The sequence below is a fragment of the Ailuropoda melanoleuca genome, chromosome 9 (assembly GCF_002007445.2).
Source record: "Ailuropoda melanoleuca isolate Jingjing chromosome 9, ASM200744v2, whole genome shotgun sequence".
Lineage (NCBI taxonomy): Eukaryota > Metazoa > Chordata > Mammalia > Carnivora > Ursidae > Ailuropoda > Ailuropoda melanoleuca.
In genome coordinates, this window is record NC_048226.1 from 95,308,372 (window position 1) to 95,333,296 (window position 24,925).

The window sequence follows — 24,925 nt, forward strand, 5'->3', positions numbered from 1 at the left end:
CCCCCGCCCCCCTCCCCCCGGCCTTCACGTGTTTTGATTCGGCTACCTGCACTACTCATGCCCTCCCCACCTAGTTCCTACCCAGACCACGCATCAGTCCTTCCGGACGTCTTCGTGGCCTCCTTTCCAGAGCCGAATGCAGTGATTTCTGCGGGCTCCCAGACTACCCTGCACATCGTCCATGGTTCCCTTCTCACTCTCCACTAAAATTCCTCCCGCACTTGTTAAATCTCCTTAAAGACTCTATGTTCCTTGAGAGCAGTGCGTGTGTGTGCGTGTGTGTGTGTGGAGGGGGAGTAGGGATCTGACCAAGGCCCAGTCTTTGCCCTGTCCTAGCCCACACCCCAGTGGGAAGACAGCCCCAGATCCTGGAGGGCCCAGCAGGTGGGTGGCGGCAGGTGGCCGTGGGTGGCAGTTGGGAGCGGTGGGTGGTGGCAGCCGTGTGGGCCATGGGGCCCATTTGGCCTGTCTTTCTGTCCAGGCCCGAGCCTCTGTGAAGTACTCCCGAGTGGGGTCCTGTCCAGGAGAGCCAGCTCAGGCTATACCCCAGCCTGCAGGGCAGAAGACGGAGGATTTTCCCCCGTGCAGTGTGACCCAGCCCAGGGCAGCTGCTGGTGTGTCCTGGACAGTGGAGAGGAGGTGCCTGGGACCCGTGTGGCCGGGAGCCAGCTGGCCTGTGAGAGTAAGCCGTGACCCCTGGAGGGGCTCCCTGGGCTGGTGGGGGGTTGCTGCTCGTCTCTTCCTTTTCTCTGGCTGGGGAGGACTCCCAAGGCACAGAAGAGCGGGGGCAGGAGGGAGATGGTTGCAGTTGATTCTCATGATGCCAAAACATGTGTCCGCTTCCTAAAAGTGCTCAGAGCTGGAGTTGAAGTCAAGGGCGGTCCGTACAGGGATCCCCAGAGCCGACAGCTCAGAAGCTTGGCTGCTGGCCTGCTGGGGTTCTGGGCCTTGGTCTCCCCATCCTCGAGTGGGGAAGGGGGCCTGATAGCAGAAGCTCAGTGGGGTGGGTCCATCCCAACTGGGAGGCTTCAGAAATTTATGGAGGTAATGATTTATTTTTAGTTTTAGTTCAAAAAATTGTTTTGGTATCAAATATTGAACTGTCTATCAGATAACTGTATATTAGAATATTGAAGCACGTGATTACAGATGAAAATCTATTACTTGATTCTCAATTACTTACCTTTTATTTCTCCTGTATACTCAAGTCATAAGACATTATAGTCCTTTTAAGATTTATATGAGCAGGTAGGTTAGACTCTGTGAATTCTGTCTCAGGACAGTGAAGGAAGATGCTGCAAAATATTTATTACAAATTATTGTGTTGAGTCTGGTGGGATCGAGGAATGCTGTGATTCTGACTTCATTGCAGTTGCCTTTCCTTAGCTGTCGTTATTGGCTTATTGCTTTATTTTAAGATTTCGTAGTCTGTCAGCAGCATTCTGGAACTGCGGAGACATTTTGTTAGGCCTCGTGGATTATATGCATAAAAAGAATCACCGTGGATTTGTGAATGTATATTTATATTTGGAAGGAGACAGGGGGAGTCTGTAAAAGCAGGGTGGAAGGAAGAGCTGCCCCCTCCTTTATGGGACTCCTTCCCTTTTGTCTCTTCCCCCTCCTGCAGTGCGCCTACGCCTTTCCCCCCACGCCTTTCCTCCTGAGCTCTGGTGTGCGCTTCTGTCCAGGGCCTGGATGAGGCAGGACGCTGTCATGTTCCTCTCTGGTGCCCTGAGCAGCTGTCCCCTGGCAGGAAACGTAGGCGGTGCCCTGTGGGTATTTATGGGCAGAACTCCTTGCTGTGTGCTTCCCACAGAGGTGCAGTGCCCGCCTCAGTTAGGGTGGAAACAGCATCCGGCTTCCTCGGCATCTAAGAGTGGCCCTCACTCACTGTCTGGGACTGAGGATGCAGACCGACGTGTCTCCTCCAGGAACAGGTGTGGGAGCACAGCTCCTGTGATGTTGGGGAAGACCCTAGGTGACGTGGCCTTGCCCGATTCCAGGATAGTAGTTCATGTGTGCAGAGATTTACCCACTTAAAAGTGCTTTTCACATCTTAGTTCAGTTTTGCTCCCCAACAATGTGGATAAATAGAACGGTCCCATCTCCCCATATTATGGAGGACAGAACTCACAGGGGCTCACAGATGTTCATTAGCACGTCCAGAGTCACACAGCTAGCAAGTGGGATAGCCAGCCACAATGAGAGAGGCTATTCTTCCTGACGTTTCTGCCGAGCAGGGCGGAGAAAACTCAGACGTGGGGGCCAGGCAGACTTGAATGTCAGCTCTTCCACTCCCTTGCTGGGTGACCGTGGGCTGGTTCCTTAACCTCTCTGGACCTCAGTTTCCCAGCCTGTGAAATGGACAGGGAGTACTGTTACCATTTCTTGAGTCATTGTTAGCATTCATTCACATAGTATCTGTCAACTTCTCAGCCTGGTGGCTCAGAGCACAGCCTCGGGGGTCATGCCTAGTTCCCTCCTGGCTGCCCTAGGACTTAAAGCAGAGAGGTTAACCTCCCCATGCTTCAGTGTCCTCACCTTCGGTGGGCTGAGGGTGACAACAGTCCTCCCTCACAGAGTTGCTTTGAAGATGAAATCATCCTGGGGGAGACACTCAGGACAGCCCTGGCCCACAGTCACCGAGCTGTGTGTCCCTGGGCAAGTCACTTAGCTCCTCTGAGCCTCCACTTTCCCCATCTCTGAGATGACCCCTGCCTGAGTCAGAATAGAGCGGGGCCTTTGGAGATATCAGAGGGTGATTATAACAGACAGTGTGGAGGGCTCCGAAGAGGATATACTGGTGGCCGGGGAGCACAGAGGAGGGGACAGCAGTGGGGGGGGGTGGTCTTTTCCCATTTCTGAGCAGCACCGGGTAAGGGGAAGTGTGGCCCTTATCTGCTGGGGTAGTGGTTAGATTCAAAGGACCTGTGCCCAACTGCTGGCTCTGTCCCTCCGAATCCTCAAAATTCATTTTCTTCATCTGTGAAGGGGGATGATAATGCCGGGCGGCCTACTTCATGGGCTAGGTGCCGTTAAATCGTGATTATGACAGAGTTTCACAAACTCAAAAATTCGTGGTAACTATCAGATATGATGGTGAGGGGAAGCTTACCCTTGTAGGGCACCAAATGCTCCTTCTTTGTTCTGAAAGGGTTAATTCACATCCTAAAATTTCCAAAGCGGACAGTAATGTAGTCTTCTTGCTGTTATTCATAATAACGACTAGCATTAATGACCGTTTATTATGTGCCAGTAATTCCTTCGAGCTCTTTACGTGGCTTAATTAATTTTGATTCTCACCATCCCTAGGAGGTGGGGGTCATTGCTGTTCTCGCCATTTTACGGGGGAGGAAACTGAGTCACAGAGAAGTTAATTAACATGCTGAGGGTGCTCAGCTAGGAAATGACTGAGCCAGGATTCAAAACCTGGAAGGCTGGCCCCTGAGCCCACAGGCTGACTCTCCCCATCCCCACAGACACACGGCACTTGGTGAGAACCAACTCGCGAAGCCCACCCCTAATTATTGCAAAACCTCGGTCAGACGCCAGTGTTGGTATTAGAAAGAAGCTGGGCTGTACCCTGGGGGTCAGAATGGGTCATCCTCTATCTTTGAGGCCCCCAAGTACTCTCAAGTCACATGTGCATTGCAGATGTCAAAACCAGACCCATGCATGCAGCAAGGCTGTGCCCAAGAATCAGATAATTAACTAAAACTCTGGTCAGGTATGGAAGTGTCCCACTGAGTGTGTCTGTTCTTTCGTTTACTCATTTGCTCACTTACTTAATATATATTCCTGGAGCTTGTGTTCTGGGGGAACAGAGGAGAGGCACCCCCTTTCCTGCCCTGGCTCCGTGCAGCAGGGAGACCAGCGTGCAGATGGTAAGTCTTGGATGATTGACAACGTGGAGGTCCACCCCAGGGGGCCTGAGAGCTCGCAAGGTCTGCCTGGGAGAGCCACAGAGGGTGTTAGAAAGCGGGAGATGTTGAGCTGATAATGCAGGGTCAAAAAAGGAATCCTCTAGGTAGCTGGGCAGGCAGAGGGAAGGGCATGGGCGGGACGTTCAAGCAAGCTGTGTTCGGGGATGGACAGCCCGGTGGAGGCAGAGGGGCTGGAGGGGACGAGAGAGGAGAGGGAAGGGCGGGTCAGTGGGTCCTCAGGGCAATTGAGAGCCCATATCCAGCTTCTCTGTGGCTTCTCCACCGTCAGGGGCACCTGGATTGAATGTAGGAGCAGAAAGGCAAGGAGCCAGGTGTGGAAGCTTCTGGGGATAGCCATTTGGGAACAGGTGGCTAACACCTAAATGAAGGGAGTGCAGTGGGGATGGAAAGTCAGAAAGGGGTCATCTGCAGCCCTCCCTAGTTCTGGAAAAGGGGATGGGACCATCTGGGGGGCTGCCGCGTGTTGGCTTGGGACAACTGGGGGCTGGGGTGCATGTTGAGCTCGGGACACTGACAGGGGAGCAGACCCAGCCGCCGCAAGCGAGGAGGTCTGGTGCGCTGGCTCCGAGGTGGAGAAGACCAGTTGGCAATTGGATTTACAGGTGAGAAGGAGCTCTAAGGATCTGAGCTGGGGGCGAAGATCTGGGAGCGGTTCCTGCTCCGGGTCTGTTCAGAGAGGATGCACTCACCCAAGAAGAGGGCGGAGAGGGAGGGGAGCGGGCCGGGGAAGGGGAGAAGTCAGAGCCCCCTTGTGCGGCTCGCGCCCATGGTGGCCCCTCTTTCCTTCCAGGCCCCCAGTGCCCGCTGCCATTTAACACGTCGGATGTGGCTGGTGGAGTGATCCTGTGTGAGCGAGCCTCGGGCGCGGGAGGGGCCCCCGTCCAGCGGTGCCAGCTGTGGTGCCGCCGGGGCTACCGGAGTGCCTTTCCGCCGGGGCCGCTGGTGTGCAGCCTCGAGAAGAGGCGCTGGGAGTCCCAACCGCCCCAGCCCCAGGCCTGCCAGCGTGAGTGTCTGCCCAGCACCCTGGTTTCTCTCGGGGCTCAGGGCTGAGCACCTGTATTTCCCCCGCCCAAATGTAGCATTTCCACAGTAAGCCAGGTGGCATCAGGAACAGGAGAGAGGGTCAAAGAAACATGTTCTTCTAGAAGGAGCAGATGCGCTTCACAGACTCCTAGGGTTAAGCTTTATTTGGGGCTTCTCTGGAGCAGTCTGCTCCTTGGGAGGACTGCCAGCATTTCGGGCTCTCCTGGGATATCTTGGATACAGGAGTGTAATCAGGAGGTAGGTGTTCCGATGGCCATATTGGTTACTGTGGTGTCGACAAACTCAGAGCTGTTTGGCCTCTGAGAGCGATGCTGACTCACCAGCCTCTCTCCGGGGTCTGTCTGGGACTCCACGGCTAATGCCTGGCAGAGCTGGGGCTGGACCATCCAGGGGGGCATTGGTTCTGATCGCTGTGGGGCCGGGCCCTCTGAATATCAGCAGAGTTCCTCTCTCCTGCTCTCCCACTGAGCCTGTTTGCACGCCCACGTGGTTGTGAGGCAACACTGAGCTCTGACTGCATCTGCCTTGGCTGAGGCTGGCCATGGTTACTCACTGCCTGGCAGGGCAGGGGCGGATGCTGGGACCCGGTGCTGGGTCCACCCAGGGCACTGGGAGGGGTGTCTGAGAGAGAGGCCCAGATCCTGGGCCTGTCACAAGGCTCTGGTGGCTGTCAGAAAACAGTATTTGTGGCAAAGCTTTCTGGGATTGAAAAAAATGTTTCCAGAAGGGCACCTGTGTGGCTCAGTCAGTTAAGTGTCTGATTCTTGATTTTGGCTCAGGTCATGATCTCAGGGTGGTGGGATCACGCCCCACTTTGGGCTCTACACTGGGTGTGGAGTCTGCTTAGGATTATCCCCTTTGCCTCTTTCCCCCCTTAAAATGTGATCCAGAAAAAGGTCAATCTGATATGGACAAATAAATGGTCTGTTCCCCTGACGGTGACAAAGTGGCCTAAGCTGAAGTTAAGACCAGGCTAGTCAAGACCGGATCTGGAGCAAGGCACTTGGGGGAAGAGGGGAATGGGTCTTGGGCTCATAACGTTGTGGACAGGGCCTTTGTGTATGACAGTGTAGGTTGTGCACTGAGCAATCTTAAAGTATACTCTGTCTTTCATATAGTCTATGGTGTCTCCTCTTAACTGGCAAAATCATGTGTACTGGTCCTGTGTGAGTGAAAGATAATATGGAAGATTTTGCAAGAAGAATGTCCAGGACCCCCAAATGTCTACTAGCCTGGTTTAGAAGCTGAGGCAGATCTGAGCTTCCCATGAGGGTGCTAAGTAATTTCAGAGACAAGCCATCATGCTAGGAAATGTTCAGACTCTGAGGACAGCCATGCAAGATGGTAGTGCTGGTGTGTTCTAAACTAAATGAAGAAGGCTGATTTTTACGGAGGAAAAACCAAAGAAAAGGAAAGAATCCCAGCGGTCTGCTGTCTGTGTCTGCTGACCTCCAGTGCTTGCATGCAGGGCCCCAGCTGTGGCAGACCCTCCAGGCCCGAGGGCAGTTCCAGCTCCGGCTCCCGCCAGGCAAGATGTGCAGCGCTGACTATGCGGGCTTGCTGCTGGTCTTCCAGGTCTTCATATTAGATGAGCTCATGGCCCGGGGCTTCTGTGAGATCCAGGTACGTGCCTGACCTTCCGCACGAGTGAGGGCTTGGGCTGGGCTCAGGGTCACGGTGGCAGAGGACCTCAGGGCTCAAATGAACCTAGGGTTCAACTCTCACTTATTTTACGAAGAGACAAAGTGAGGTTCAGAATGAGAAAGTCCTTGGCCAAGGCTAGTCACATAGTGGCGGGGTGGAATCCCTCCTCATCACTGGCCATTCTTTCTGCATAAAGATGTCAAACCAGACGTGGGCTGAGCGCTCACGATGTGCCAAGCGTGGCGCGCTGTTGGCGTGGATTTGCGATCCTTGTGGGGACACTATTATTAGTCCTGTTTTGCAGGTGAGGGGCATGAAGCCTAAAGGGTTAACATAATTGCCCAGAGTTACACAGCTGGGGATGGTAGGGCCAGGCAGATGACGTGGGGACAGGGCCGTGAACGCCCATGGATTACTACCGCCGCCCATGGAGGAGGGGCTGCAGGGAGCCTGAAATGTCAGGGTGCACTCCCTGAACCACCGTGCCAGTCCTGTCTTTAGCAAACCCGCTAGAAGGCATTATGGATCCTCCCTGGAACGAGGATACTGCATGCCAGAAGACAGACCTAGGACCACGGATAATGAAGATCAGAGTTTTTAGCTGTGTAATGGGCAAAGGCTTCTGTGATTTGAAATCACAAGTCTTCACAGAGGGAGTCTTTAGAAGTCCCACAATTCGGGGCACCTAGGTGGCTCAGTCAGTTAAGTGTCTGTCTCTTGACTTCTCTCAGGTCATGATCTCAGGGTCCTGGGATCAAGCCTCGTGCCAGGCTCTGCTCTCGGCGGGGAGTCTGCTTGAGGATTCCTTCCTCTCCCTCTGCCCCTCCCCCTGCTCGTGTGTGTTCTCTCTCTGCCTTAAATAAATAAATCTTAAAAAATGAAAGTCACTCAATGAAATCAGTTCTTGCTCTGCTCGAAGCTTGTTAACTCAGAGAGCAGCTCGGCTTTAGCCCCGTATGCTAAGAATTTTGGAGAACGTACATTTTCATAAAACCAAATACAGAGAGTCGTGATTCTAAGACAAGTAGAAACGTAGATTGCCCCCTTTTACCCAAAGAAATGTCCTTGACAACAGGAGCAGTAATATGTATTAATTAGTGAGCCCGGGCTGTGCTCCTGGGGCAGGGCTAGGAGCTCTACATTCCTTCTCTCTGATTGTTACAGCACCCCGCTCAGTGAGCATCAGTAACCCTTGAGTTCCAAGTGTGTTCACTAAAGCCCACTGAGGCTGAGTAAGCTGCCCAGGATTTCACAGAGCTAAGTCCAGGTCCGTTTAGACTCTTCCATTACACCAAACTCGTTTGTTCTTTCCTTCCTTTCTTCCTTCTCCCATTTAACCAATGTTTGCATGCCTGGTACAGGCTAGGCGCGTTTCCCCACTGAGGACTGTCAGAGATAAAACAAAACCAGGACAGATATTTAGTCAGTAGCATACTAATGCAATAGGGAAAAGGAGTCCAGCGTGAACGGGACTCAGCTTTGATTTGTGCCGTGGTGACCGGACTCTCGTGTTCCTCAGAGGGGAGAGGGGGTTAGTAGTGCATTGCCCCATGGGGTAGGGTTGAAAGGAGGGTGGAAGGAAGAAACATATAGCACTTTCTGGCACCTAGTATAGGCTCAGCAAAGTTGGTTCCTGACTCTGTGTTCTTTTTTTTTTTATTTTTAATTTTTAATTTATTTTTATTTTTTTAATTAATTAATTAATTAATTTTTTTTTGGTGAGGATTGCACCCGGGTGGCTCAGTCTGTTAAGCGTCTGCCTTCAGCTCAGGCTGTGATCCTGCAGTCCTAGGATCAAGTCCCGCATCAGGCTCCCTGCTCATCAGGGAGTCTGTTTCTCCCTTTCCCTCTGCCCCTACCCTTTGCTTGTGCTTGCTCTTTCTCTCGCTCTCTCTCTCAAATAAAAAAATATTATAAAATAAAAATATATACATATATATATATATTTTTTTTTTTTTTGAGAGTGAGAGAGTGTGAACGGGGAGGGCAAATGGAGAGAAGGAATCTTTAGCAGGCTCCATGCCCAGTGTGGAGCCCAACTTGGGGCTTGATCTCACGACCCTGAGATCATGACCTGAGCCAAAATCAAAAGTCGGACACTTAACAGGCTGAGCCACCCAGGTGCCCCAGCAACTCTATGTTCTTGAACTGAAGGCGTCTGTCTCCATGTAGGCGAAGACGTTTGGGACCCCTGTTTCCATTCCTGTCTGCGACGGATCCACGGTGCAGGTGGAGTGTCTGGCCGGGGAGCGTTTAGGAGTGAACGTCACGTGGAAGTTGCCTCTGAAGGATGTCCCACCGGCCTCTCTTCCTGATTTGCATGACATTGGTATGTTTGGCTGTGCTGTGGCCTTGACATTATGCAGTGTCTCTGAGGCTCAGTTTCTCCATCTGTCAGATGGAGCCAGTGGTGCCTATAATGCCTTCCCATGAGGATCTAAGGAGAGAATCATGCCCTGGCCCTTGGAAGAGCCAATTATTAAAAAGTATATAAAAATCAATAGCGTCCTGCTAGTAGCTTCCTAGAGTCAAATAGTAGCACCCAATTGCACTTCTGTGGATAGTTTCTAATTCTTCTCTTGGTTTCCTGGGCACAGATGGGAAGACAGGTGTGAAGAAGGGGAGAATTAGGGGGGTGGCAGATCTGAATTGGTTTATAATTTACATTCTGCACACTTGATTATAAAACATCTCGGACCACTTCCGCTATTTAAACCCCTTATTAATTACACCGTGTCAAGTGGGGCAGGTGTACGGATGCATTGAGAGAGTAGAAGGCTCCAAGAAGGAGGAGCAGAGTGGACTGTGTGACGGTGCTATGAGCCAGTGTAGATGGAGTCCGTATCGCTGGCCAGGGGGTGGGGAGCCCCCTTTGCGCTCCTACCGTCCAGTGACCAAACACCCAGGGTCAGCACTGGCTGCAGCGTGACCTGTGTTCGAGGGGGAGCTTCTGGAAAATGCGGCCAGAGTGTGACCTGGGGGGGGCGATGCAGACTGGATCTCTGTTATTCTGTGCTCCTCGTGGCAATAATAGGCCCCAGACAGCATTAGGAATCAGGGGTCTTTGTCTTCTTCCTCTGGAAAGAGCTTGGAAGGTTCAGATATGTGCGAAGCTGCAAAAGGATCAGGTGTTTCTTCCTGGCATCCCTTCTGACGACTGTGGTTTCAGGCCTTGGGCTGGCTTTCCAGAGCCTGCTGTAGCATGAGTGCTCATTGTGTGCGGGAATCCGTCCCAGCTCCAGATGTGATGCTCGTCTGCTTCCTTCCTGGGAAATACTTACAGATCAACAGCTGGAGGCCGCTTCCGTGTTTGACCAAGCACTGAGCCGGAAGGCTGCGTTGTCTGGAGGCTAGGCCTGCTCTTTGAGTGGTCCCATCCTACACGTTTGCTCTTTTAATCTTCACCACCTGCAAGAGAGGCATGGCCAGCCCCATTTTGCAGATGGGGAGACGGAGGCTCAGAGATCGTGGCTTGCCAAAAGTTGGGACACCTTACATTAGTGACTCAAGACACGATATCTTGTACCAATGGGGATCATATTGATGCCACAGAAATGACAGGGTCCAGAGACCTGGGTTAAAGTCCCAGTCCTGCTTCTGACTCTGATATAAGCTTGGGCTAATCTGTCCCCTCCTATGGGCCTCAGTTTCTCCCACTATAAAATGAGAAATCGGGTAACGCTTACATCCCATTTCCATGTGGACATTCTGGGTGGCTCTGCCCCTTGGTCCCCCTTGGCCCTTGTACAGAACAGTGGTGACACTCCTGCCTCATCCCGTGTCTTTCAGAGGAAGCCTTAGTCGGCAAGGATCTCATTGGACGCTTCACAGATATGATCCAGAGTGGAGGGTTCCAGCTTCATCTAGATTCCAAGACATTCCCAGCAGACACTTCCATCTATTTCGTTCAAGGAGACCGCCTTGGCACCTCTCCCAGGACATGGTTTGGGTGCTTGGAAGGATTCCGCCAAGTCTTGGCTACCAGCAATGCCACTCAGGACCCACTGGGGTGCGGTAGGTCCACCCCCTCCCCTGGGACTGCTGTTTTCAGACAGTGTGGCTGTGGAAAAGGCCACCAGCGTGCTGGACACAGGTCACTCTGCACATACAGAGTGGGGAATCACTCATTTCGTTGTTTGGCTGAAGCCTCTCAATCATCTGCTGTGAGTGGGCATGTGGTCATCACCCCATCAGGTAGTGACTAAAACCAGAGGTGATATCACCGAAGTGATCCTTCTTCTTACTTCTTGCCAGCCTTGGACCTTGGGGTCTGGGCTGTGCTGTCTTTGTGGAGAAGGCTGATGTCTGCCCTGCATGCCCACCAGCATTTCTTAGTCTGGTTATGGCCACGTGTTACCCACCACCACGTCCAAATGACCATCGAGCAGCCCAGGGCTTTGCCACTCGGGGGAGGTGATTCCTGGCAAAGGCTCACTGGGGTTGTCCTTCCTTGTCCTTCCTCTATGCAGCTTTGGAAGCAGTTTTTTTTTTTTTCTTCAAGAACACAGCTGCAAATTTCTTGAAGGGCAGTTGCATGAGTCTCCTTGGCCACCGTCATGAGTCACCACAAACTCGGTGCCCTAAGACAATCCACATTGAACATCATCCAGCTCTGTAGGTTTGAATTCTGAGTCGGGTCTTACAGGGCTAACACCACGGTGTCAGCTGGGCTGCGTTCCTACCGGAGGGTATCTATTTTCTTGAGTTTTCCAGGGTCTAGATATTGCCCACATGCCTTGGCTTATGACTTCTGTCCTTCATCTTCGAAACTGTGGTGCTGTAGCTCTCTGGACACTTCCATGGTCACAGCTCCTTGGGACCCTGTCTTTCCCTTCTCAGGACCCTGGTGCTCACACATAGCTGGGCAATGCAGGGTGCTGTCCCTATGTTTGGGTCAGCTGGTTAGACCCAGTTTCTCTTTGCTGTATAACCTACCGTGTTTGTGGCTCCCGTGGATCAGGATGTGGCCAACTTTTCTGCCTCCTACTTCCAAGGGCTCGAGGTGGAAAGCCTACCCAACGCCCCCCACCTCCCATGGCATGAGACAGAGGAATATTGTTGCTGAGCTGCAGAAAGGGAAGACGTTTCTTGGTTATTTATTTTTCCATTATTTATATTGGTTGCAACACAAGAACTACATGGCCTTTCCTCTTGTGAAATCCAGGCCAAGTTCTAAACTCCACGTTGGATTTAAGATGCAGCTGAATCTTAACACAGAAACCCAGAAGTGCACCTACCGCCCCCACTTCCTGCTAATATTTATAGAGAATTTTGCAGTTTAGCATGCACTCTCACAAATATTTACCACTCACGATGGGCCCTGGTGGCACATCATTGGCCCATTTGACAGATGAAGAGGTTGAGGCTCAGATGAAATGAGATAATGTGTCCATCATGCCCAGAGCAGGGCTGACTCAAAGGAGCTCAGGTTCATGAAACCAATCATCTGTGGGTGCGTAACCCAAGGTCCTCTGGGACCAGAGCTCATGCTCTTTCTACCTCACAGAGCTGCCCAAACGAAGAGGGTAAGAAGCAGAGGCAGGAGTGGAAGGTGCCACCTGTCAGGGTGGGTGAAACAGGGTCAGAGTGATGGGGTGCTCAGAACACCCACCCCTGTGTTCTTCGATTTCCCAGGAAGAGCCCTGGGCCCTCCTGCCAAGTGTGTGTGTGTGTGTGTGTGTGTGTGTCGGGGGGAGGGGTAGTGTGTTGGGGGGTCTATTTGGAGGAGGAGCAGCAAGAATCTACAAGCAAGGTGTTGCATTTGGCCCATGGGCTGGAATTTGCCAATCCTGGCTCTAGATAGACCTACATTCTGTTCTTCATCTGCTGTAGCTTTTTATTGACTCAAAGGAATCATTGATCATGCCATTCAGCCCTACCTCTTTATTCCAAATAGCTAGAAAGGTCTGGAATGGAAGTCACAAAAGCAGCACTGAGAGCTCTGGATTTTCTCCAGGGTCAGTGATAGTATCTATTTGTTACTGAGTTTCTAATATGAGCTGCGCCTTCCCAGCGTTTCTCTGGTCCAGAGGCTCAGGTATTATTAATCCCATAGTATGGATGAGGGAGCCAGGGACATAGAGTGAAGAATATTAGGAAATTGCTCTTGGAAGCCAAGATGGTTCAGGTCCTGACTCCAGCACCTTCTCAATGTGGCTTCTTGAGACATTGCTTATCCTCACTTGGCATAACCTGTACAATAGGGATAATAATAACTATTTCATAGGGGTCGTGGTTTGCAACATCATGTAATCAATACAAGTGTATCCCTTCACACATGGTGAACCGCCCACTAACGGCCTTGTGGATTGGCCATGCTGGGATCCAAACTCAGCTCTCTACTGCTTCCAGATGCTTCGTCCTCTTCATCACACATTGCTCTGCTCAAAAAGGGGGTTCCTAGTGAAATCATGCCCGTGGATTCTTGTATCTATTCTTGTTGGCTCTTTTTCCTTCTGAGGCACATCTGGAATGCAGCTGTGAGGCTACAAACAGAGCATTGTCCTGGGGAGACGAAGCAGGGTGTCTGTGTGTCATCTCAGGGGGGCTAATCTGTATGATTCCCCTGGAGGGCAGTGACTCGGAGGTGAGTGGGAATGTCCACCTCCTGTGAGTCACGCGGCCATGGAAGCTTGTATCCTGGGAACGGACACCGCAGGGAGCTAAGGGCTTTTCTTGCAGCTTTGATGGGGTCAGTTATGTTCACCCTCTGGCGTCAAGGCCAACCATGTGGCTTCCCTTCAGAATGACCTGCTGGTAGTCTTCATACCAGTTCTGTCCATTAAGGAGAATCTCAGAGAAATTGTCTGGATTTTCCATTTTCCATTCTAGACAGCATTAACTTTCACTCATTCACTACAAGTTCTTATAACAGAGCTACCTTTCTTTTTTTTTTTTTTCCAAAGTAGTATGTTTCATCTTGTCGCCTCCTTCCTCCCATCCTCCCTCTTCCTTCCTTCTTGCCGTCGATGTGTGTGTCCATCCATCCAAGCTTTCAAAGCATCATCAGGTGTTAAACAGCAGGTGACATACTCTGGCAGGCCAAGGTCATAGCTCCGCTTTCAAAGAACTCACAGTCTGTTTGGGGAAGAGGTAAATGAGAAGCCAGCTAGATATCAATGAGAAATATTTTTGACATCACTGTCAGGGCAGTCAGGGAAGGCTTGCTGGGGTCGCAGGGTCCGCACAAAGTCTTGAAACCCGCGTGGGAATCGCTGCTCAGGTAAGAACAGACAAGACGAGAGGGGATGTGTGTGTCCGTTGGTGTGGAGGCCTGCGTGTGCCTGTGTGTGTGCACACGTGCTCCCATGCTGAGGGTGCTCAAGGGCATTCCGGGAGTGGAGACTGGTGCAGGGAGTCGCAAAACTGTGGCTGTAGGGGCACAGTGCAGGTGGCTTATATGGCTGGAGAGTGCGGTGTGTGGGGCCCAGAGAGATAGGCAGAAGCCAGGGTGGGAGGGGCCTGGCGCTGGCCAGGGGCGGCCTGCTGGGGGTCCCAGGGGAGGATTTTGGGTTGGAGAGTGACTGGGCCAGGTATGGGGTTGAGCAGAGCAGGCCAAGCAGCAAAGGACTCCTACACTTCCTCGCAGATGTCTTTCTTCAGCAGAGACCTGTCTGTCATTGTCGGGGGCCCATGGCGACAGGTTGGCAGGAGGGCTAGTGTGACCCGGAAGTTTGGTGAAGCTCTCAAACTCAAATCGGCCAATTTGTCTCATTTTGTGACGGAGGGAACGGAGACCAGAGGGGTTTCTGATGAGTTCCTGGAGGGAGTTGATTGATGGATAAGCGCCAACCTGTTGCTGTGGATGGAGGGGGACTTTGAGAGCCTACACCTACTGGGGGAGGGGGGAGGGGGGAGGAGCGCGAGCCTCTGCCTCACACTGACTGACACAGCGTTCCTGTGGGTGGAAAGGCTTTGACGACACAGGCGGAGAAAAACAGCACGCAGGTTCCTGGTGCACAGTCCCGAGGCCTATGTGTTACTGAGCTTGCGACAAAAGTTAGTCCCTGCTCTTTTCTTCGGTCCCGCCACTGCACCCTGCACATTGGGTTTGGAAGCAGGACGCCTCGAGCTGGTGGAAAAGGCTTTGTTTTCTTTCAGCAATGACTTTGGAGACTACCTGAAAACACAGTCACAGTCCTGGGGTTAAAATACTCGAGATGATCAGCGACCTGACTCATAGGAGTAATGAAACCCTGCTCTTTGAGGGAGGGTATTAATTGCTCAGGGTAGACCGGAAAACACATTGCTCATTTTCCAAGCTGTGTCTCGAGTTTCTGATTTACTCAGACGTGCTGAGTGCGTGTGCACTCTGGAGGGAGCGGTGGTAAAGTCAGCACTGGCCCCATGTCCTACATGTCCGGGCTTGCTTCTTGGTCGAGGGAAGGTGGTTGCACCAATGGATGGAGAGAAGGCTTTGGTTTGCAGGGAATGGGGCTCAGATCCCACCTCTTTCACCTTACCTCCTGGTCTGCCTTGACTTTGAGCTTCAGCTGTCTCTAGTCTAGGAAGAGGATGGTACCTTTCTCATAGGACCTTGGGATAACACATTGAAACAGTCTGGCCCCATGCTTGGCATAGCCTCTAATTTTATTTCCCCCCTGCCCTTTGCAGAAAAGCGTACTAGGGAGTCATGCATGAATGTCCCAAGGCTCAGCATCCTCATCTGAGAAATGAGGCTAAAATACTAACTCACAGGCATGCCGTGGTCATGTCCATGAAGCACACAGCAGAGTGCCAGGCACAGAGAACGTGTCCAAGGAGTGGTCGGAGTTCCAGCCCCCACCTTCACTGGGGAATAGCTCACTTCTTCTGGAAGTCATTTGGCAGTCTCTTGGGAATACAACCCAGAACTAAGAAAGAAAACAGAAAGAACCTCCTTTTCCCACCCCTTCTCTGAGCCCTTAGAATCAGTGTGGCCAAGTTCATGTACTTTCCTCAGAGCAGTGCTCCTGGACCCTAACTTAGAACTCTTATGAGATATGCGTCTCTCCAGCTGGAGTTTCTGGTTTCTGAGCCCATGTCATATGAGAGGAAGCAAATTAAGAAAGACTGGGCGTCAGAGGGACAGAAAGCTCCGAGAATCTGTGGATGAACAAGGTAGCACTGGGAGGGGAAGACGAGGCCAGTGAGGCCTCTGGGGGGCAAGATGCACGGAGGCTTCACCCTCAGGGTCACACGTGGTATTTCGGAGTAAATCAGAAACCCAACAACCCAACAGTGAGGGCCTCCATAAATCTTGCGCCCCGGGATCTCACCTCATTGTGGTCCCAGATCTGAGCAACGCCGTTGATGACCAACCAATCAACAGGGAGAGGCCACCCGAGTCAAAGATGATGGTGCTGAATTGTTGCTGTTGCCCCATTCGGACGGAATGGGTACTGAGGCTGGCTCCAAGGAGGGACTCCCTCAAGTATAAAAATAATGATGGGTGGGAGGCTGGGTGAAATAATGATGGGGATTAAGGCGTGAGTGCATGTGTTGTGATGAGCCCCGGGTGATGCGTGAATTTGCTGGATCAGGATACTGCATATCTGAAATGAATAGAACGCTGAATGTGAATTAACTGGAATTAAAATAAAAACTTAAAAAAGTCATGACCATTTGCTGAGCATGCATAAGAGAGTCCGGCATGATGATCTGTGTCTTCGGTACATATCACTGCATTCCCATGGGATTGCATTATTAATACTTCACAGAGGAGAAAATGGAGCCTCCAAAAAGTCCAAAGTCATGTAGGTATAGCAGGGAGAGAGATTTGAGCCAATCTGGATGACTCCAGAGTTTGTCCCCTTGGCTGGGCTCCGCCATGCTCTTCCCTGAAGGCGGTGATCCCATGCTGACTTTGGGATTGGACCCTCATCTTTCAAGTCTTTCTTCAACCTCGTTTCATGCCCTTCTTCCCGTTGTCTACTTAGCTCTAGCTTCGTAGCTGGCTTTGTCTGGCTTTCTTCTTTCCATTCCTTGAATAATCCAAACTCATTCCTATCTCAGGACTTTTGCCCTTGTGGTTCCCTGTGCTTGGAATTCTCCTCGCCTAGCTCTTTGCCTGTGGTGCTCCCCATCATTTGGTGTCAGGCGTCACCTTTCAGCGGGTTTCCTCCCTAAGATGCGCTCCTCTCCTGCCTCACTTTACCCATATCTGAAGTTCTTGTCCGACACCCCTTATCCTACTCCTGTCAGCTCCTGGAAAGCAGGAACCTTGTCTACTGTTCCCACAGCTTAGCCTTGAATGTGGGAACCTGGCACATAGCAGTCTCAGAGGGTCCTTGTTAGATGAATGAGCCCTTGTGCTGCTGTTGGGATTTCACATACACTGTGTGTTCTGAGGTTACAGCTGCAAAGCAAGAGTCTTCTCTTTAACATCATTTCTCTGTGTATCTTTTCTAGTTATGTGTCCTGAAGGAAGCTATTTTCAGAAGGAGACTTGTATTCCCTGTCCTGTTGGATTCTACCAAGAACGGGCAGGGAGCGTGGCCTGCATCCCATGTCCCATGGGCAGAACGACTATCTCCCCTGGAGCTTTCAGCCCCATGCACTGTAAGTTCTGTAGGGCCTCGGTGTGAAAGAGAAACCCTACAATGCAACGGGGACACAGCAGAGTGGCTCAGCCTTGGCAGTACTGAAATTTGGGGACAGAACATTCCACTTGGGGACTGCCTCATGCATGACAGAATATTTATTTAGGGACAACACTGATCCTTACCTATTACATGTCAGTAGTACACCCTCCCCCCAAGTTGTAACAATCAAACTTGTCTCCAGACGTTGCTGAGTGTCTTTTGGATGGGCGCACAGTTGCCCACCATGGAGAACCACTGGGTAGAGAGCATAATAAGCAAAGGGGCCCCACCTCTGAATGCCTGTACTCTGCCAGGATCTAGGCCATACGTTTTACCTGTGTTATCTCATTAAATCCTATCAAACCCTCTTCTGTGTCAATATTATTAGCCTTTTTGCTGGCCCCATCTAGTAGATAAGGAAGCTAACATTCAGAGAAGGAATGAGGTATGGCCTCAGTCACAGTGCCAGTATGAAGGAGGATCTAGGCCATACATTTTACCTTCGGCTCATCAGGTCATGATCTCAGGATGCTGGGATCGAGCCCTTCATTGGGCTCCCCACAGATAAGAAGCTATTACAGATAAGAAGGCTCAGAGAAGCAATTTAACCAAAGTCACTCAACTAGTAGGTGACGTAGCTGGTCTTTGTTTTATCTTCGCATTGGCTGATTCTGAAACTTCTTATTTTTGTAAGTCAACCTTATCAGATTGAGAAATGGAAGATATTTTCCACCCACAGTCATTACAAGTATGTAACTCATATTCCCTTTCTGCCTCTATAAATTTGTCAGGACCGAGCATTCGTGTGGCCTTCCCATATGTCATGTGATTTCACTTGGCCTACTTACTTGACAGTCACCTGGGTATTGCTGGGTTTTTCCTAGCAAGGACCCACCACTTGCCTTGTGGTATGCATCTTTCCGTGTTAGTCTGGAATCATGTTAATGTGAAGCAAACCATTAATGCTTTAAATCTGAATAGATATTAGAATTTTAAAATAATTCATCCAAAGAGATCAAGTCACCTTCTTTGGTAAGTTTCCTTAGGAGAACAGTGGTAATAGTGTGATAATTCTAAGAAAACCAAAGGGATTTTATAGGCCGGGAATCTGATACTCCGCCTGGAGATTAAACTCTTCACCGGGAATGGAGAGTGTCCCTGATATCCGGACACCACTCTTGGCTTGCACACATTGATTCAATCACGGGTTTGAGATGACTCGAAGTGTCATCACACTGCTGGAGGAATGCTTTTTTTTTTTTTTCTAAGATTTTATTTATTTATTTGAGAAAGAGAGAGAAACATGAGCAGGGGGAGGGGCAGAGGGAGAGGGAGAAGCAGCCTCCCCACTGAGTGGGGAGCCTGATGAGGGGCTCGATCCCAGGACCCTGAGATCATGACCTGATGAGCTGAAGTCAGACACTTAACTGACTGAACCACCCAGGCACCCCCAGAGGAATGCTTTCTTGAAAAGGGATCAATGCAATGTACTGATCCTTGTTCAAGGGGTGGCCGTGGGGGGCGGAGCTAAGTAATGGCAGGGACCAGAGGAGGAGCCTGAGGATTGGCACCAGCCAGACCCAGGTTGTTCCCCCTCCTTCGTACTGACACCATGACTGAGGCCATACCTCGTTCTTTCTCTGAATGTCAGCTTCCTTATCTGTTAGATGGGGCCAGCGATACCTCACTCATAGAATGGTTCTGAGCATGTCTTAGTCAGTTTGGGCTGCTACATGTAAAGTACCCCAGACCGGATGGCTTCAGCGACAGAGGTGTATTTCTCATGGTTCTGGAGGCAGGAAGTCCAAGATCAGGGCGCTGGTATGGTCAGGTTTGTGAGGGCCCTCTTCCTGGCTATGTCCTCATGTGGCCTTTTCCTTGGTGCGTGCATACAGAGTGAGGGGTCTCCTGTGTCCTCTTCTTTTCATAATGGCACTGATCCCATCACGGGGACCCCACCCTTTATGACCTCTTCTAAACCTAGTCATCAAGGTGCTACCTCCAAATATCATCACATTGAGGGTTAAGGCTTCAACATCTGAATCTGGGGGGACACCAACATTCAGACACACAACAAAGTGGAATCCATTAAAATATTTAAGGTGAGCCGTAAGTATCATCCCCATCCTGCTTCGGGGGTGAGCTTTGATTGCATCTCCATGCAGGGCTGTCATATCATTACCACCCTCCCGGGTATCTTCCCTGAGTAACAGAACAGATTTCAGTGGATGAGTCTCCAGGGTAAGGGTCATGAGTCTCCACACTCTGGGTATGTTTGTATCCAAGAACATCTCCATGACTGACTAACCATTCTGCCTGGTGTCTTGCCTGATCTGGGTTTTCAGATGGAATCATGTGAAAGAGAAGCACGAGGCAGGAGGGTCTGCCAAGTTTTTAGTGACCTCGAGTGATTACAGGATTTCCTTGGTTTCTTTTTGGTGTTAGGCTAGTTCTTAGAATCTCAAATCCTCTACATAGCTGACACCTGTATTACTGTTCTCACCCACAAATACTTTCCTCCTCTGTTTCCTAACCTTGCAAGTCTACTGGATGATTTTGAAGGCTCTGTTGATAACCGAGTAGCTCTTTATTTGCTTATTTGTTTGTTTATTGATGCTTTAATTCATATATAGCATGCCTGGCATGCAAAACATTCTATTTAAAAAGTAGCTTTTGTAATTTCTCCACCAAATAGTTGTAATTAATCAATAGTTAGTCATATGACTAAGAGTCTTAAAATAGGTGTTCTCAAGTCCTGGGTGGAATGAAAGAACATTTTCCACCTACTTCCCAGCCCTGGAGAACCATGTCAAGGCTCTCTTTTGATATCATTCATCAAAAATGTATTAAGCACCTTTTTTTATGCTAAGTTTTTATTGGAGGTATGAAACAAGTAGAGAAAATTCCCTGTCCTCAGGGAGCTTAGAGTCTGGTACGAAAAGAAGGCCTGTAAGTATACAGATAGAATATGTGTCATTACTAGCATAATGGAGATGATTGTTATGTGCTGGTGCAGCAGCTGACACCAGCTCTCGAAGGACAAGTGGGGACTAACCATGGGGCAGGTGGAGAACAGGCTGCTGTGCAGAGGAGATAGCTTAAGCACGGGAATAGAGGTATTTATGCATGGACTCAGCTGGAATTTGTTGATTGGGTTTTTTTTGGAGGGAAGAGGTATTTCTGGACTGAATTCCAGTGTGTGTGTGTGTGTGTGTGTGTGTGTGTGTGTGTGTGTGTGTAGGGGGGTTCCCCCAAACCAACCACAAGCAATTTGGACACTATCCTTTCAGAGATTGTACCAGATCCCACAGGTTAAGGGCTTAGTCCTATAAGACCAGCCCCACTGCCCCTATCTGTGCCCAGTTGAAAGCCCGGGCTACTACCTATGTTTCTGATGGATAAGCTGCGTGCTGGAAAGCTCCACCAACCCCTTCCCACTCAGGCACCCATCGTAAGTCCGGATTATTACCTGTATTTCCGACCAACTGGCTATAAAGCAGAAGTTCCCACTATGTCCTCCTCGGGTGTGATTATTTTGCCGGAGCGGCTCTCAGAACTCACAGGAATGTCTTACTCGATAGATCACCAGTTTATGATAACAGGATAGAACTCAGGAACAGCGGGTAAGAGAAGCACAGGGCGTGGCCTGGGGAAGAGGCGCAGGGCTTCCCTGCCTCTCGAGGCGCATTGCTCTCCCCACATCTCCACGTGTTCACCAACCCAGAAGCTCAGAACCCCATCCTTTTGGGGTCTTATGGATGTTTCGTTACATGGGCAAGCTTGATTGAATCACTGGCCATTGGTAGTTGGAGGTCAGGGAGAGGGACTGAACATTTCAATGCTCTGATCACATGGTTGGTCGTCCTGGAAACCAGCCCCCATCCGTAAGAGCAGTTCCAAAGTAACCTCTGTAATATGACAAAAGACACCTTCATGGCTTTCACCACTTAGGAAATGCCAGGAGTTTTCAGGCGCTGGGTGCCAGAAATGAAAGGAAGACCAAATATATATTTCTTATTATAAATCGCAGTATCACAGTAGGGGAGCTTATATCATGTGACAGACACTGAGCGAGATCCTGGGATGCATTAGAGAGCAAAACTAGATCAGGTCCCCGCCAGCTGGGAGCTTCTCCGGAGGGGGAGGGGGCAGTCGTCAAACCATTCACTCACACAGACAAATCGAAATAAAAACGTGCTGCACCAACAAGGAGAGGTGTGGATGGATGGGAGTGTGTGATGGTCAGACGTCGGGGTCCCGGGGCTTCCCCGAGGAAGCGGGAATTGCGTCGAGGGCTAATGAACGGTGAAGGGTTAACTCATTGAAGACGGAGGAGAACAAGCACCAGGAGGTGGAACCACATGAACAGAGCCTTTGTTTGAGATTCGGTGCATCCGAGAAGAAGGAGCACTGAACGCCGTGTGGATGGTGGAAGCGCAGGGACCGTGCGTGCAATTAGATGGGTGCAGCCGATCTCAGGGTTTGGTGGCCCCACAGGGGCCCTGGACATCATCCTTTGACCAAAGGACAGGAACGCTGGTGAGTTTGAAGATGGACAGTATCTGGGTGAGACCCGTGACTTGCACATTGGACGTCAATGACAGCCTGCGAGCCCCGAGGGCAGGGGTCCCGGAAGCAAATCAGTGATGGTGCATCTGTGTCTCCGTTCCAGGTGTCACTGCCTGTCAGAGGAGTGAAGTGGGGCTGCAGTGTGACCAGGATGGCCAGTACCGAGCCAGCCAGAGGGACAGGGACAGTCGGAAGTCCTTCTGCGTGGACGGCGAGGGGCGGAGGCTGCCGTGGTCGGACACAGACGGCCCACTCTCCGACTCCCAGTGTCTGAGTATGTGCTAGGGTGAAATCAGCCACGCGACTGGGGAAAGGGCACATGTTCTCAAGGGCATTCTAGAAGGGGAGAGACCTGTGAGCTGCAATTGCTCCGACTTTTTATTTTGGGAAATTTTAATCTACGTAGGAGTTGAAAGTTGGATGAACAAGTAACCTGACACCTAGATCCAAAAATTGTTGGCATTTTCCTCTTTCTTTTTCTTTCTCTCTCTCTTTCATTTTTGATCATTGGAAAGTAAATTTCAGATATCACAAATATTCACCCCCAAATACTTCAGTGTGTATGAGACATGAATTTAGAAATAATTAACGAGTTGAGTTTCCCTTTTTTATGGGTAGTCTGCCTCTGATAAGCTGGCCAGCTTTTCTCTCTCAGTTGGATGCTGTGGGAAGACTTGAATGCCAGTCCTGGTTCCATAACTTACTTGCTGGGCGACCCAGAGCCTATTGCTCAACTTCTCTGATCCTCAGTCACCACAGCAGCCTCCTGACCCTGTAGGGGCCAATACCATCCTATGAGGACAGCGAGCATTCATTGAGCGCCACCCTGGGCTGGGCACACCTCTTCAATGACATGGTGGGTGGGAAAGTCCTGGGTAAACAGAGTTGACCTACAATAGTAGGTGTGGTGGGAGTGGGTTCAGAACTAGTGTGATCTCAACGGTGCCCTTTAGCAGCTCTGTAGTCTGAGAAAGCCACTGACCTTTAAGAGTTTCCTCACCTGCCGAACGGGGCTGTTCGTGGCTGCCTTGCTGGGGAGTGGAGTGTGTTAGCAATGGCATGAGTGAAAGAGGTGATCAACATGTCAGAACAATGAGAAGAAGCAGTAATCTTAGCTGCCTGTTTCCTCCTCGGTGAATCAAGGAGCAGGCAGAGGCAGTCTGTAAGTCCAATTCTGACGGCTCCAAGTCTTCAGGACCTGGCCCGACCTATTCCACAGAGTCGCCTTCCTGCCTGAGGTCTGGCTGACCCTTTGCACGCCTGACCCGGCAGAGCCAACATGGCTGTCCGAGTCCCTCAGATTTCTGTGTAAGGAGAGGGCCTGATGTATGTGCCGGGCAGTCATGCGNTTCCTCCAATTCTGACGGCTCCAAGTCTTCAGGACCTGGCCCGACCTATTCCACAGAGTCGCCTTCCTGCCTGAGGTCTGGCTGACCCTTTGCACGCCTGACCCGGCAGAGCCAACATGGCTGTCCGAGTCCCTCAGATTTCTGTGTAAGGAGAGGGCCTGATGTATGTGCCGGGCAGTCATGCGTGAGCTGCACAGCGGTTCTCAGGGGTAGATATTATCTCCAATTATTTCGCTGAAGAAACTGAGGCAGAGAATGTCTGGGTGACTTACCTTCCTCACTAATCAGGACATGACATACCTAGAACTGGAACTGTTGTATATCCCGCCCCAAGCCCGTTCTTTCCATGACACGAATCTGCTTCTGCTTAGATTTACCTGCTTCCTTATGAAGCACACACCTGCACATGTACACATGCCCTTGTACACACACGTAACACACACACACACACACACACACACACACACACACNGTGAGCTGCACAGCGGTTCTCAGGGGTAGATATTATCTCCAATTATTTCGCTGAAGAAACTGAGGCAGAGAATGTCTGGGTGACTTACCTTCCTCACTAATCAGGACATGACATACCTAGAACTGGAACTGTTGTATATCCCGCCCCAAGCCCGTTCTTTCCATGACACGAATCTGCTTCTGCTTAGATTTACCTGCTTCCTTATGAAGCACACACCTGCACATGTACACATGCCCTTGTACACACACGTAACACACACACACACACACACACACACACACACACACACACGTAGCCTACCTGCTCTCTAGGGAAGTGGGGGCAGCTAATTACATAGGACACCTGAGAAAATCCAAGTGAGGCATTTTCATTCTGTAACGCTCAGAACAATAACTTCCTTCTTCTGCAAAGAGCTAATGAATCTCAAGGATGTGTGTGTGCGTGTGTGTGTGTGTGTACACGCATTTCCCCGTGGATAAACTGCAAATCCAAGGAAAGTCTAATTCTTTTTTCCAATATTCCCTTCGTGGGCAGAAACCGCAATCAGGGGTGTTAAAGCTTGAAGGTGCCATAGAACAGCGGGCAGGCCGCCCTTAGCCGCCCTTCACAAGTGAGGGGGAGGCCGGCCACAGCGGGGAGCAGTTTGCTAGGCCCTGGTGACTCCTGGCTGTTCTGGGATCATCACGTCCTGCTTGCCTCTTAACTGCACTGCTCTCTGTTTCCCTGTGCATGCCTCGGCGCCCCGGGTTGTAATCTGTACTTGGCAAAGCGCTTCAGGCTTGGGTCAGCCCTGTGCTCATCCAGAGCGGAAAGGACAGCTCCATCAGTGGTCCCAGAAGCACCTGTGAGCAGCAGCCCAGCCTTGTCAACTCCGGGAATGCCTCCCCGAGGCTCTGGCTGATAAACGGCTTCTGGATTGGACCTCACAGTCTCTGGCTTCTTGCGCAAAGCTCCAAGTTTCTGGTTTCCCTCTCTGGATATTCAAGAGGATTTCTGTGTTAAGAAGCTGGGCCCCCACTGGGATGTCAATAGCCCTTTCTTGGAATCCAGTCAACTCAGCCTTTGAGAGGAGCTCCCTCTTTGGGAGTGGGACTGCAGTCCTATTTTTGAGGCCTTTGTCACCCAGAAAAAGCCCAGGGTGTAGAGGTCAGCTTTATCTCACGGGGTGGGGCTGGGGGTGGAGATTTGCCTCTTTTCTACCTGCTGTGGCCAGGCCTGGGTTTTCCCCCACGGGTATTACTGCTGTAGTCCTCCCTAGTCCTTCTGCTCCAGTGTGGGCCCCTCAATGACTTTTGCTATGATGCTAGAACAATTATTCTATAAGGCAGTTCTGTTTATGCA

General features: G+C 50.8%; 1 protein-coding gene across 1 annotated transcript in view; it reads left to right on the top strand.

The window, feature by feature from the left end:
* TG (thyroglobulin) overlaps positions 1 to 24,925 on the top strand; it is a 266,107-nt gene that overhangs the window by 45,243 nt on the left and 195,939 nt on the right. The window contains exons 16-22 of the mRNA XM_034668642.1: positions 482 to 682; positions 4,735 to 4,947; positions 6,457 to 6,611; positions 8,805 to 8,961; positions 10,422 to 10,646; positions 17,022 to 17,171; positions 21,867 to 22,037. Of these exons, the coding sequence (XP_034524533.1) occupies positions 482 to 682; positions 4,735 to 4,947; positions 6,457 to 6,611; positions 8,805 to 8,961; positions 10,422 to 10,646; positions 17,022 to 17,171; positions 21,867 to 22,037 (1,272 nt within the window). The remainder of the gene's footprint in view (positions 1 to 481; positions 683 to 4,734; positions 4,948 to 6,456; positions 6,612 to 8,804; positions 8,962 to 10,421; positions 10,647 to 17,021; positions 17,172 to 21,866; positions 22,038 to 24,925) is intronic.